At 44.2% G+C, this 13,632-nt stretch overlaps 1 protein-coding gene and 1 non-coding gene across 2 annotated transcripts in view; one reads left to right on the plus strand and one right to left on the minus strand.

Moving 5' to 3' along the window:
• The first annotated feature begins 676 nt into the window (after positions 1-676).
• On the plus strand, positions 677-762 carry LOC149306190 (small nucleolar RNA SNORD60). The gene has a single exon (XR_016271739.1). It is a non-coding gene; the product is annotated as a small nucleolar RNA SNORD60 (small nucleolar RNA).
• Positions 763-2,877: 2,115 nt separating this feature from the next.
• Positions 2,878-13,632, minus strand: part of LOC149306191 (ras-related protein Rab-26-like) — a 111,244-nt gene continuing 100,489 nt past the window's right edge. The window contains exons 6-9 of the mRNA XM_089539870.1: positions 8,968-9,033; positions 8,175-8,231; positions 6,351-6,427; positions 2,878-5,457 (exon numbers count right to left, since the gene is read on the minus strand). Coding sequence (XP_089395996.1) covers positions 5,355-5,457; positions 6,351-6,427; positions 8,175-8,231; positions 8,968-9,033 — 303 coding nt within the window. The 3' untranslated portion in view covers positions 2,878-5,354. The remainder of the gene's footprint in view (positions 5,458-6,350; positions 6,428-8,174; positions 8,232-8,967; positions 9,034-13,632) is intronic.

The following is a 13,632-nucleotide window of genomic DNA, read 5'->3' on the forward strand; positions in this document are numbered from 1 at the left end:
CTCCCATGAGGCCTCGCTCTGAGGGTGGAAGCGCATCGAGCAGGCTTCTTCACAAGGCCTCTTTTGATTGGTCGTTGCAGTCCGAAACCTTCTAGCCCCCGCCTCTCTATGATGCCCCGTTTTCTCACTCACTCCTCCCACCCCCGCCTGCTAGGAATGGCGCTGGCAGCTCAACCAATCGGAGGCGACGGAGGAGTGTGGAGCGGCAATCACGCCGCCCAATAGAAAGAGAAGCTTTCAAAGGTTCTGGGAGATCATTGGTTGAAAGTAAGAGGCGGGGCGTCGGCGGATATTGAGCGCCGTGATTGGCCACTGCGTCTGACCAATAGCAGTCAACCCGTGTTTATAAAAGAGCATGAAGAGGGCTGTTCCTTCCTTTCGTCCTCGAGGAGCCGCGGAGGTAAGAGATCTCCGGTTCTGGATAAGACCATTAGGATCGCTAATGAGGCTCCTAATTCCTGGGCCCGCTTTCTCCTCATACAAGAAGCGGTGCTCCATTCCTCTGGCTCTCTTTCGTCATCCATTGTTGCCAGAGCTGGTTTTTAAACTAAAATGAATATCGTTGTCGTGTTTCTATCGGTCGCTTTATGTATGTATTTTGGGGGGTGACCCGCCTCGATCCGACTGGGAGAGGAGGGCATATCAGTCAACTCTTTGTTGTTCACTCCTGACATCCAGCCAGTGATGAGCTCTTTAACCTTCTGACACCTCTTCTGAAAGCTGCGCTTGCGGTTAACTGAGGACTGACATGAGCTGAGGCTTCGATGCTGACCTACGGAAATATTAATTGCAATCAATCAATCAGGAGAATCACCAAACGGACTGTTACTGTTTGTGTTCGTTTCAAAACAGAAAAGGTTTAAATTGGCACAACGTTCTTCTCCCCCCCTTCCTTTCTTTCCAGGGACACAAGGGACAGGCTTCGTTGGAATCCAACCGTCTTCAAAGGCTTTAGGAAGGATGGAGTGGAACTGTTGGCCAGCTGGACCCAAAGGATGGTCAGCCATGGCTCCTTTTCATCCTGGAGAGAAGTGACCAGAGGGGTGTCCAGTGGGGCTCTGTCCTGGGCCCAGGGCTATTCAACATCTTTATCAATGACCTGGATGACAGAATTGGGGGAATACTTATCGAATTTGCAGATGACACCTAATTAGGAGGAATAGCTAATACTCCAGAGGACAGGATCAAGATTCAAAATAATAATAATAATAATAATAATGTTTATTTATATACCGCTTTTCCAAATTAGATCAAAGCGGTGTACAACAGGAAGTACAATACAAAGTCAAAATAAAACATAACAGGCCTCTCTCCCCCTCAAGATGGTGGTCGGAAGGAGGGCTTTTTCTTCATTCAGGCAGGCAGTTGGAGCTAGCCTGCCTCTCTCTCCCCAAGATGGTGGCTGAAGGGAGGGCTTTTCTTCTTACAGGCAGACAGTTGATGACCTGAATAGACTAGAAAGCTGGACCAAAGCTAACAAAATGAAATTCAACACAGAGAAATGTAAGGTACTGCACTTAGGGAGGAAAAATGAAATGCACAGATATAGGATGGGGGACACGTTGCTGAATGAAAGTACATGTGAAAGGGATCTAGGAGTCCAAGTAGACGATAAGTTGAACATGAGTCAACAGTGTGATGCGGCAGCTAAAAAGGCCAATGCAATTTTAGGCTGCATCAATAGAAGTATAGTGTCTAGATCAAGGGAAGTAATAGTGCCACTCTATTCTGCTTTGGTCAGGCCCCACCTGGAATATTGTGTCCAGTTCTGGTCAAAACAATTCAAAAAGGGATGTGGAGAAACTGGAGCCATGTGTCCAAAGGAGGGAGACTAAAATGGTGAAGGGTCTGGAAACCATGAAGGCCTATGAGGAAGGATTTAGGGAGCTGGGGATGTTTAGCCTGGAGGAGAGAAGGTTAAGATGTGATATGATAGCCCTGTTTAAATATTTGAAGGGATGTCATATTGAGGAGGGAACAAGCTTGTTTTCTGCTGCTCCAGAGACTACGATACGGAGCAATGGAAGCAAACATAGGAAAAGAGATTCCAGTTCAACATTAGGAAGAACAATCTGATGCCAAGAGATGTTTGATAGTGGAACACACTCCTTCCTCGGAGATTATGGTGGAGTCTTTTCCTTGGAGGTATTTAAACAGAGGCTGGATGGCCATCTGTCAATGGGGGTGCTTTGATTGGGATTTCCTGCATGGCAGAATGAGGTTGGACTGGATCAGGGCCCTTGTGGTCTCCTCCAGCTCTATGATTCTTTGATTCACATGAGGAAGTGCTCACTTTATGATACTTTGGTTATACAGGGATTGGCCACTGGACCCCCACTGGGCATTGTGAGCTGAGATTTAGTCTCTCGTAGTAATGGAGATAATAGTTGTAAAGTCTTCATCTGAGACTACTGTTAACCAAGAGCCAAGTCCTTTTGGGCCACGTAAAAGTCAGCTCTTGATTTGGCACTTAAAGTCTAACATGTTACAACCTTTCAGATTTCCAAGTGCAGTGTGTGGGCGCCACTTCTGAAAGAAGCACTAGTGCGCGAAAGTGCTGGATGTGTTAAGTGTTTCCCTACAAACCCCTGTGCCACTTGAAATTTTCGTGCTTTTTGGCGTGTAAGTGAATTTCTACCTCTGTCCTCCTGGCCAAAGGAATTTAACTTGCCTTCAGGTGGCAGAGAACTTGTCATTTCCAGTCATGTTGCCCCAAAAGTGGATCTCTGGCCATGAAGGGTGCAGCTCCTGGAGGTTTCAGTGGGTCTCATTTCTCATTTAGAGGGTCCTCAGCAGCTGTAAACTGCAAGCTGGATCTGACCAAGAAGCTGCATTGTGAAATAGCAGCAAATCTTGGTTTGTTTCAGAAGCAGGAAAAAATAAAGGTTAACTTGTTTCCAGTTTGCCTGCATCATTATCTCTATATGTGTTTAAAAGAAATAAGTGTAATCCCACATTAAATATGGCAATGCTAAGAGCCATGGGTTTGAATCCCAGCTCAGCCATGGAAACAAGCCATGCTCTGAGCCTCAGACGAATGGAGAAGCAAACTGCTACATGAATCAATCTTGTAGAACCGATATAGTGTAGTGGTTTGAATGCTGAATGGGAACCAGGAAGACCAGGGTTCAAGTCCTTACTCGGCTGTGGAAACGCACCGGGTGACCTAGGTCCAAAACACACCAGAAATAATCCAGTTTAACTGCCCTGGCTGAATGCTGGGGGATTCTGGGAACTGTAGTTCTGTGAGACATTTAGGCGTCTCTGTCGAAGACCTTTGGTGCTACAGTTCCCAGGATTTCTTGGCACCGAGTTAAAGCAGTCTCAAACTCTGCTTTCTAATGAATCTTAGCGCTTGAGAAATGAGAAAGCATAGTTTTTAAAAAAATCTTTTTATTAAGAGGAACCAAAAAAAGCTATAAACAGAGCCAGCAGTTTTGTAGAACATAAATTACACTGAAGGTGCTTAGGAGTTGTTTAGGCCTCTATTGCAAGGTGGCAGTAAAAGTCCAAGTAGAAAAACCAGGTTCTTCCTGGCAGAGAAAGGCTATAGACAGACAGTCCCTGCTCTCCCCATCCATGCCTTCTTACCGTAAAATTGCAGAAGCGAAGCCGGAGACGGTGGGGGTTTGGGAGCCCAGCAGACAGAGCTTGCCCCCCTGGGATACAAAACCTGACCCTCGGTTTCCCATAGGAGATGCAGCACATTAACTGGTTCCCCCCCGGCAGGTTGGGCGTCCGGGCGATTTTAAGAAAGCTATGAACACGCGACATGCAAACCTGGCTCCGAAACATGTTCTTCCTTAGAAAACAATTGAATTGTCAGGTAGCTATAAGAAAACCCAGCCTGAGGCCGCAGTGAGGAAAGGTATACCCTTTTTAAATTAAAATGTTCAGCTGTACACACACAAGAGAGGAAACCTACACATTGGGAAGGAAGCCTATCATAACTTAAGCATTTGCTGAAATATACATTGAGCACTTCTGAGTGTGCAAAGCACTTGGAATACATTCTCAGTTGCTCCTTACAACGGCGCTGTGAGGGATTCTTGTATTCTCCCCTTTGTTGGAGGGCTGGAGAGGCCAAGATAGCTTAATGCAGGTAACCATTTTAGGTTTACTCGGCAGCAATTGAACTGGAAGCCTCCAGCTACACCTTGCATTCAGTCCCCAAAAGGAATTGGTGCACAAGCCTAACAAAGTTCTGCTTTTGAGAATTCCCCTTCTTGCTTCTCTAGTCTACTCATTGCAGTCTGTACTAATGCCCACTTTGCCTTATGCTGCTTCCAGCACCATTTTCAAACATGCTACCTGGATTTCCCCCCCCATAAGACATTGAAATGTTAAAAACAGAGACGCGCTTGCTGTATCCGAGAACAACCACAGGAGATGCACCAAGAGAATGATTAGAGAACTGAGTGGTGAAAGATGTATTAACTTTAAAAATACAATTATTTCAAATATACAAATAAAAATGAGCTTTCTTTCTTTGTATTGCACATCTCTACAAAAAGAGGAGGAGGGGGCAAAGAACATACCCAAAGCGCTTGGGTTCAAGGACGAACCCTCTCAAAACTCCCACCACCCAGAAAAGCCAAGCCTTAAAATGGCTTGGGATATTTGCTTCTGTCCCAGCCAGCCAAAATGCGGCAAAAGAACCAGCGGCTTTTCCCTCTTCCTCGCCTGGATAGTGGGGAAAGCTGTTTGGCACATACACACATCACAGCGTCAAGCCCTGGCTTCTTTAAAAAGTTAAAGGGCAGCAAGTGCCGTCTTTGGGGATTTCTCATGATGGGTGACAACATGGAGTCAAATCCCAAAACGTTTGCTGGCCAATAGACCAACGCAAAAGATTACAAAAGGGACGCGGTGCCTGATCCACCAAAGAGCTGCCTGGCTTGGTTGCAGCTCAAACACATGGAAAGTGTGCCGTTGCACACTTGCTTGTGTAAAAACCCCATTTATTTTAGTACCACACACATGGGGCCTTTCGCAAATTGCCTAAGATGGTTCATACCCAGCCCTCAAGCACCAGGGTTGGCCCAATTTAATCTTATTTCATTCATTCATCTCTTTATCTCCTCCGTCCTTAAAAGATACTCATTCTTTAAAGCATCTTAGCCGATACCTGGCTGCTCAGGATGAGGTCAGCAAGCCTCTACCTGCTTCCCCACATCCCATTTTTCACCTGGACGAAACGGACAAGACACAAAGAAGAGACACGTAGTTTCCGCAGGGAAGAGGAGGAAGAGGAAGGGGAACGAGTGGCACAGACATCGACGCAGCTGGGACGCTGGTTGTGAGTCTCTGTACATGGTGCGCAGCCCAAAGAGAGGGGCAGGATCCACTTGGTTTTACCCTCGGCAGCAGCCTGTGCCTTTCACCTCCTTCTTGACATAGTCGTGGAGCTTGAAGCGGGGCTCGTGAGGCAGCTTCATGGACCTGTGCTTCAGCTCCCTGCAAATACAAGCGCAGGCTGTTCAGTCTCTTGCAAAGCCATCAATTCAAAAGCCTGGCCCTGTTCTTCTGGAAAATCAGTCCGCAAAGGAATCTTGCAGCACCTTTGAGATCAACTGAAAAGGGGAAGTCGGCAGCATGGAGCTTTCGTAGGCTAGACTCTAGGAAAGCTCATGCCACCAAACCTCTCTCTTTCAGCCTCAAAGGAGATACCTTTGCCAGGGTCTGAATCCTTATTCATCCATGGAAACTCATTGGGTCGCTTTGGGCAAGTCACACTTTCTCAGCCTCAAAGGCAAGGCGAATAAACCTCAGAGGAAATCTTGGAAAGAAAAGCCTAAATTTTAGGTGCGCCATAAGCTGGAAATGTCTTGATGGCACACAACAACAAAGACCAGTGCCGGCCCAAAATGCTAGCTAACATGGGTGGATTTTGTTAAATTTATGTCTTGATATTCTGTGCACACATAAGGATTAAAACTAGATTAAAAAAACGCATTAATAAAAGAATAATGGCCTCTAATCCATTAAGGTGAACATCCAAAATCCTCTTTGTGGGCTCTTCAGATGGGAGTCCATGTGTAGGTGATGCATTAGACCTACATGTAATACTGGGGAAAGCTGATAACCATAAAGCATATAAACAAACACATAATGGATTTTGCATCAAAATATATTCCATATTCCCATTTGCATCAAAGAGAAGAGTCCTTAAAATATATTTAAAGCTTTCATGAAAGCGATGCATGGAAACGCCAGGTTCAGTTGCAACTTAGTGCAGGAAAGAATTCAATAGCTAGGCTTACAAACCATAGGAAAAGCATGACAGTCACGTGCCTGGCTTGGAAAAACAAATGGTGGCAAACCATTTTTAAAAGAACGCAAGCTCTTACTTGGCGATGGCTGTGAAGGCTAAGTCAACATTCAAGCCGCTCTTGGCGCTGGTCTCCATGAAGGGCACTCCGTATTCCTTTAACAGACACACACAGAAAGGGTATTTAATGTCCATGGATTTCCCAACGTTGTCACTTTTCAGGGCAGGGAAGGCAAAGGGTGGCCCATTGGTAGCTTTTGGAGTCCCTCAAAACTCCCCAAACCTTAACCTTTTTTGCATAGATTTTCAGGCAAATCCTGGCTGCAGTCTATTTTTCCATCTACCCAAATCTCCTCCAAAATCCAAAAGGTCAGCTGAAATTAAGCCAGAATGGCAGCTGGGAAAGAGTCTTGAAATGCAATGGTGATGCCCCTGGGGTGGGCATGGGGAGACCACTTATTCCTATTGATTGGGCACCACCGCTTATTCCTATTGTTAGTTCCCATTGTTCCTATTGTTAGTTGCCCACCAAGGATTTAGGCCATCTAAAGGCGGGCATTAAGGCTATGAAGTGATGCTGAGAGAGCCAAATACATTCAGGAGTTCTGTATGAAAATTCTCTATGGTTGAATGCAGAATCCTCGCTGGCCATTTTTCCAATTGGAGCCACAGAATCCATGACTCAATGATAAGCCAACACTTGTGTATCTTGTATTGACTCAGTGGGTCTGACTTGGTTGGAACTAACCATAGGAATAAGTCACAGTGTTTAGAACATGGTGCTATGTGATTCCAACTCTCCAACATTTTGTACATTTTCTTTGGGAATTTTGCAACAAGGACGAGCTACATCTCCAAGATTATTCATCAGCGAGTATTACTATACGTCTTACGTCTACCAGAAGTTGCACTGTAGGACCTACAAATGCTTACAGAAGTGTTCTCTCTAGGAATTTCTTGGTCCTCCAGTGCAACTTTTGGCAGGCATTGACTACAGAGTTGTGCTGGAAGGCCTAGAGAGAACAATAATCAAATCCATGAATAATCTCAAGTCCGCAAATGTCAAAGCTGCAAACATAGAGGGCTGACTGTATTTCCTATGGCTTGCCAAGTAAAAAACCATTACAAACAGAAAGAGAGAAGCAGTGTGGTGTAGTGGTTTGAGTGTTGGACTATGACTCCTGGAGACCATGGAATCTCACTGGGTTACCTTGGACAAGTCCTATTTTCTAAGACTCAGCAGATGGCAATGAGAAACCTCTTCTGAATCAATCTTGCCAAGACAATCCCATGGATTGCCATAACTTGGACTCATCTTACACTACACATAACAACATGCAATGACAACAACCTGCAGAAATACAATACTGCAAGAAAGAAAGGAGATGAACCAATCTAGGCAGGTTTAGCCCTGTGACTTCAGCAGCAATACAATGCTCTGCAGGCATGTGTCCTGCAAATACATCAAAATGCAAAGAGGGAGAGCAAGCGAGCCGACAGAGCGATGTAGGGAACGGAGAGTAACAGATGTAGATTACGTTTTATGAAAAAGTAAATCGATTGGCCTGTATCCAGTTATGTCTTTGCGGAGGCGTGAGCAGCACATAGCCTGTGCAGCTTGCATGCATTAGTGTCCCTTGCAGCAAAATCTCCATTCACTTGCTTTTTTAAAGTCCACACAGCTGTTCCTTTTCAGAGGCAGCGCAAGGGTGAGCTACCTCATCTAACGCAACCATTTTTATTTCCACCAAGTTGGTTGTACAACTCTCCTGTACATCTGGACGTGCAACACTATATATAGCCCAATGCAATGCCACTAGTGAGCATTTGACTCTCTGAGCACTGCATTACACCACACAAACACTTTACACTTAGTGCCAGAAGAGTGCAGAAGAACGCCTACCTTGGCTAACTTCTCCCCGTCTTCCCGTTTTACCACTCGTTCCTGGGTTGAGTCCACCTAGAAGAAGGAACAAGATGGCAACCGCAGTTCAGAACCCAAAAACATTTTTGGGATTTTGTGGTTTGTTCTACTCAGTGGCATCTTCTCGGTTTTAAATGTTTTATTATTATTTTCACAATAAAATCCCAACAAATATCAGATGTACCACCATCATATTATAGCATCTCTACTATTGAGTGTAGTGCAGCTATTAATTCATCTATATTATATCTATTATAATATCTATCACACTCATTGTTGACCTTACATTCCCCTTATGTTCAATCGATTCCCGAAACTTTCCTTTACCTAACACCTTACTTCTTAATCTCTCCTTAATCCCTCCATCTCTGTCCTATCTTCCCTTATTTTCTTCTACTCCTCCTTCACTCCCTTCCTATTCCTCACTTCACTCCTCTCTTCCTTTCATTCATCCTTCTCTCCTTCCCTTTCCTTCCCATCTTCCTACGTCTTCTTCCACTTGCACTTCCCTCTTCTACATACCTTACTCTCTTCATCTTCACATCTTTCTTGGTGTCTTCCATCTCTCTATCAATTCATTCTTTCCTTTCCCATATAAAAAATTCCAATTCATACATTCAATATCTTCAAGGCAAGGCAGGCAGGACATTGAAATTAGGGAGACTCTGGACCCCTCCATTCCCTTCTATCCCTCACAAAATGGCTCCCATTTGTGCCAAGCAAAGTCCGGCAGATTCTCTCCCGCTGTCGGACCCAAAACTACCCAACTCGCCTTGTTCCCCAGCAACATAAGGACCACATCTTGCTTTGCGTATTCGTGGATCTCTGTCAGCCAAGCCTAGGAAAGAAAAGGGGAGAAGAGAAAGAATAAGTAGATGAGCAAAAAAATGACAAAGCAGGAGGAAAGCCTGTTCCAGAAGGTGCTTCAAGAGCCTTCCCAGAAATACACCAGCGGCCATGGAAGCATATGCAGGATTTTGGGAGTTGCAATTCTTTTAAAAAGGGAAATTATGTCCAGCTCTCATTCTGTAAGGATGTGTTGCAAATATATCTTTTTCTACCACAGTTCAATGAATACGCTGCACACCCAAGCAGACATACCTTCTGTTTTCTTTACCATCTTTATACAGTGTCCTTTCACCCTATTAAAATTCTCATATCACAAGTTTGAGGCACCCTCTTCCATGTGCAAAGCCTTCTGTTTTGTTGTGTATGATTAAAATACTATTTTCTAAAGATGTTTGTTTATTGCATCTCGTCCTGCCATGGGCTCCAAGGCAATGTGCAACGGATAAAAACATTGACTTCATTAAATACGTTTCTAAAAACCACCCAAAACCTGTCTTTAAAGAGTTTTAAAACTATGAATGGTACAATATTCCTCAAAGATGGCATCTATTCATCACAGAGTCATTGAACTCTCTCCTTTTTTTCTCCTTTCTTATCCCTTTCCATGCTTTTTTCTTTCTGTTGTGTTACTAGAAAGTGGCTTGCTGGTGCACCATCGTTTCCGTTGAAGGCAACATTGATTGTAAACTAGGCACAAGATGGTGCCAAAGAGACATTGCTAAGACTGGGGAAAAGGTGTCTCTGTTTGCAAAATGCCAGAAAACAGCCAGTCCTAAGTGCTGCAGTTCAGAACGACTCGACTTCAGATATCGCCATTTCCCCTTTATGTTTTCAAAAGCCTGAAAGCATCCTCCTTTGGACAGATGCAAACGCACAAAAACCTAGGAGGATAATTACTTCCGTAACCTTCAGAGGAACATAAAGTTCACTCTGCACAGCCATTTCAACTGCTTAATTCCTCTCTTTAAGATGCAAAAAGCACTCGCTGCTCTGTCTCTCACAGATTCATAAACTCAAAGGTCATCCAGTCCAGACCCCTTACAATGCCAGACCCCCACGGATGCAGCGTTTCGGACAAGTGGACCTCAAACCACCACTTAGAAAAGGCCTAAGAAGGCCACAGTTCCCAAAGTGAGGCAACGTTACTCTTAAGGTTTAGTCTAAATCCTTTTCTTGCAATTTAAGGTTCAGAAGAAAAGCTATTTGCTCCTTCTGACACACAGGTGAGCCCTTCAAATATTTGCACATAAGTGTATCACCCCTCAATCAAGTCCTTTCTTTCCTGAATATATTCCTCCATCTTTACAGTACTGAGCAGAAAACCCACAATGGGGTTGGATCCCATAGATGTCCACATGCAAGTTATGCGCTGACTGTGCCGTGTCCCCTTTCTGCTAAAAGGTAATACTGTCTGTCTGTCTGTCTCCCTATCTATCTCTCTATCTCTAACTCTCTTTCCTCTATCTATCTATCTATCTATCTATCTATCTATCTATCTATCTATCTATCTATATCTATCTCCATCTCTCTCTATCCCTGTCTCTCCTCTATGTACCTCTCTCTCCCCCTCCCTCCATCTCTTCTCTATGTACCTACATCTATCTATCTATCTATCTATCTATCTATCTATCTATCTATCTATCATCTATCTATCTCTACATCTGTATGTTATCGAGTTTGGATTTAAATAAATTTTGGGTGCCAAGCGATCAAAAATCATGACTCCTGACTGACCCCATTGCAGCCGCCATTATCCCAAAGGCGAGCTGACCAAGTAGCCAAGCAGCCTTGCTGGACCTGGTCATAGAAAAAGGTAGATTTAAACCTTAAAGAAACCAGTTCTGGGAGTTGCCCTACCAGTTTTTGCAGGCAGCCTAAAAGAATGAGGACAAAAGAAGTTTGCCTCACCTATTGATGGCATTAAGTACTCAGCCATCTAGATAGTGGTCCTCTCCCAAAGAAGTGGCAGACCCTTTTTGTGTATCTATTGTTTAGCTTTAGTCTTAGACAAAGATAAGCCATCAAGACCTTTGTTCTGCAGATAGCTACAGCCTGCAGACATGTTTCGCAGTATAAATAAGACCCAGATTCCAGCCCTTCCTTGGGCTTGTGAGCTGAAGTTCCAAACCTCCAACTCTGTTGAGCAACTGCTCCGGAGCTCTCTTGGGCACTGCGCCCTGCTGAAATCACTTGGGCAAGCCAAAGCCCGCTGTCTCTTTCGGGCCTCTTGTTAGCTTTGCCCGCTGGAAATTAGCTCCTAGCCACCACGGTCGCTGCTTGCTTTCCCTGTTCCCCACGGCCGTGTCGACCTTCCAACATCCTTCACATCCGTCGCTTGGAGAAGACTCCTAAGGTAATTATTTCAACGGTGCCTCTATCCTTTCTCCTTTACCCCCAAACTCTTCTCCTCCCTGCTTTAGCATTGAATGAGTGTGTGCGTGTGTGATCCATCTTGTTGTGTGGCTTTAATAAATGTTTATATTTTAATTGCACCTCCTTTGGCATTGGAGTCTCTGTTTCTTGGGGTTGGACTAGATGACCTCTGGTATACACATAGGGACACAATCCGCTGCATGCGTTGTTAGGACACACCTCTTGTAAATTTGAGCTAATTAAATTCATCTGATTTGATCCTTCCTAACATGTATATCTACCTCCATCTCTCTCTCTATCCCTCTCTCCTCTATGTACCTTTATCTATCTAATCTAATCTAATCTATCTATCTCTAATTACCTATCCCTCTCTCTCTACTACTACTCTCAATGTCTCTCTACCTCTGTCTCTCTTCTATTGATCTATCAATCTATCCCTCTCACCTCTGTTCTCTATCATCTATCTATCTATCTATCTATCTATCTATCTATCTATCTATCTATCTATCATCATCTATCTATCTATCTATCTATCTATCTATCTATCTATTTCTAGTTACCTACCCCCCTCTGCCTCTCTGAATGTTGCTCTATCTCTCTCTTCTATTGATCTATCAACCTATCCCTTTCCCCACTTCTCTTTCTCATCTATCTGTCTATCTCCTTATCTATCTATTATATCTAGTTACCTATCCCCCCCTTTTCTAAAGTTACATCTGGGATCCCTCAGCACTTTACAACCCATTAAGACAGAATACAGACCCTCCCCAGGAGCTGCATATGAAGCCCCCGAAAAGCACCAAGGTGCCTCTATGTACCCCATAATGGCTCTGGGTGATGACTGGTGAGATGCGGGAGACGGGGCCTTCTTAGTGGCTGCTCCCAGGCCCCCCTTTTCTCAATGTTAAGAACTCCTTAGGTGTTTTGTTTCATGGGAATGGGACAAACCAGCATTCCTGTTGAAATGCAAACCCCTCTGAAAAGGCAATGCAAAAGGAACTTTGGAAAGTATCCAGATAACATTAAATTGTCCCAGTGGCTACATGTTTAATCCACACTCATTACACTATTTTTGTAAATGTGCCCTACTTCTCACCAAAACAGATAAGGCATTATAGGTAACTGCAATATTTTGTCATGGCTTACTCCAAATTTCTGCCCAAAGCTAACCTAGGCCACCTTCTAAATTCAGTTAGAAAGCCTTGTTGATTTAACCTCTTGGATTGCTTTTTCCCTTTTTGCATGGGCATCTTTGTACATAACTGCCGCTGTTCCTCTTTGTAATTGTTTCTTAATGTGTGCTGAGGCTGTTCCTGGGTTGCGTTGTGATTTGCTGTGGTATTCTATTGTGTTGCTCTTCTGCATTCTCTTGTTTTCTTAGCTGCGATTTGTATTGTGCATGATCTGGGATGGAAATCCAAACAAGCAAATGCAAACACGTTCCCTTCCCCTTGTCAAGGAGAGACCCCCAAAGCACACCTTGCACACCCTCCATGTCGCACACACCTATGCTTTTGCCACGGATCCCATGTATGCTGAGCAAGGACCCACCCTTAGAGCCCAGCAATTAGGAACTTTATTAAATCCCATTTTCCGCCACACAAAACCAGCAGGCAAAGCAGAAGGGCTTAATAGAGCCAAGGTGGATTGACAGGCAAGGCCCTCTTCTCCTTTCCTTGGCGTGACAATGACTTTTAATGCGGGGTCCCTTCCTCACCTTTGCCATTTCATGCCTGCTTTCCTACTGCAAAAGGGTTGGGAACACTTATTGCTTCCGCAGGGTGCCTTCTAAGAGGAAAGAGAAGGAGCAAACAAGGGAGGAATGCATCTCTTGTGAAAGAAGCTGAAGTGTGCCATTGTGAGAACACTCTCAGCCCTAGAAAAAACCCTGATAAATTCACCTTTGGGTTGCCAAAAGCCAGGGATGAGTTGAAGCCACACAACAACAATCTCTGTCGTTATGCTGTGCTTTATGCAGCTTTGCAGGTTTCTGATCTTTGATGCTTCTGATTGTCTATTGTTCAGACAACCCTCTGTCTGTCTGTCTGTTTGTCTCTTTTTCTCTCTCCATGGATTCAGTCCTCTGTAGTTCTTTATACGTGGATTCAATCATCCACAGCTTGAAAATATATAAATCCTCGAATGCAAACCTTGATTTTGCCATTTTATATAAGGGACACCATTTTACTATGTTATTATATTTAATGGGACTTGA

Source organism: Sceloporus occidentalis, unplaced genomic scaffold (genome assembly GCF_023333645.1).
Source record: "Sceloporus occidentalis isolate IW3139 unplaced genomic scaffold, rSceOcc1.0.p SCAF_10, whole genome shotgun sequence".
Lineage (NCBI taxonomy): Eukaryota > Metazoa > Chordata > Lepidosauria > Squamata > Phrynosomatidae > Sceloporus > Sceloporus occidentalis.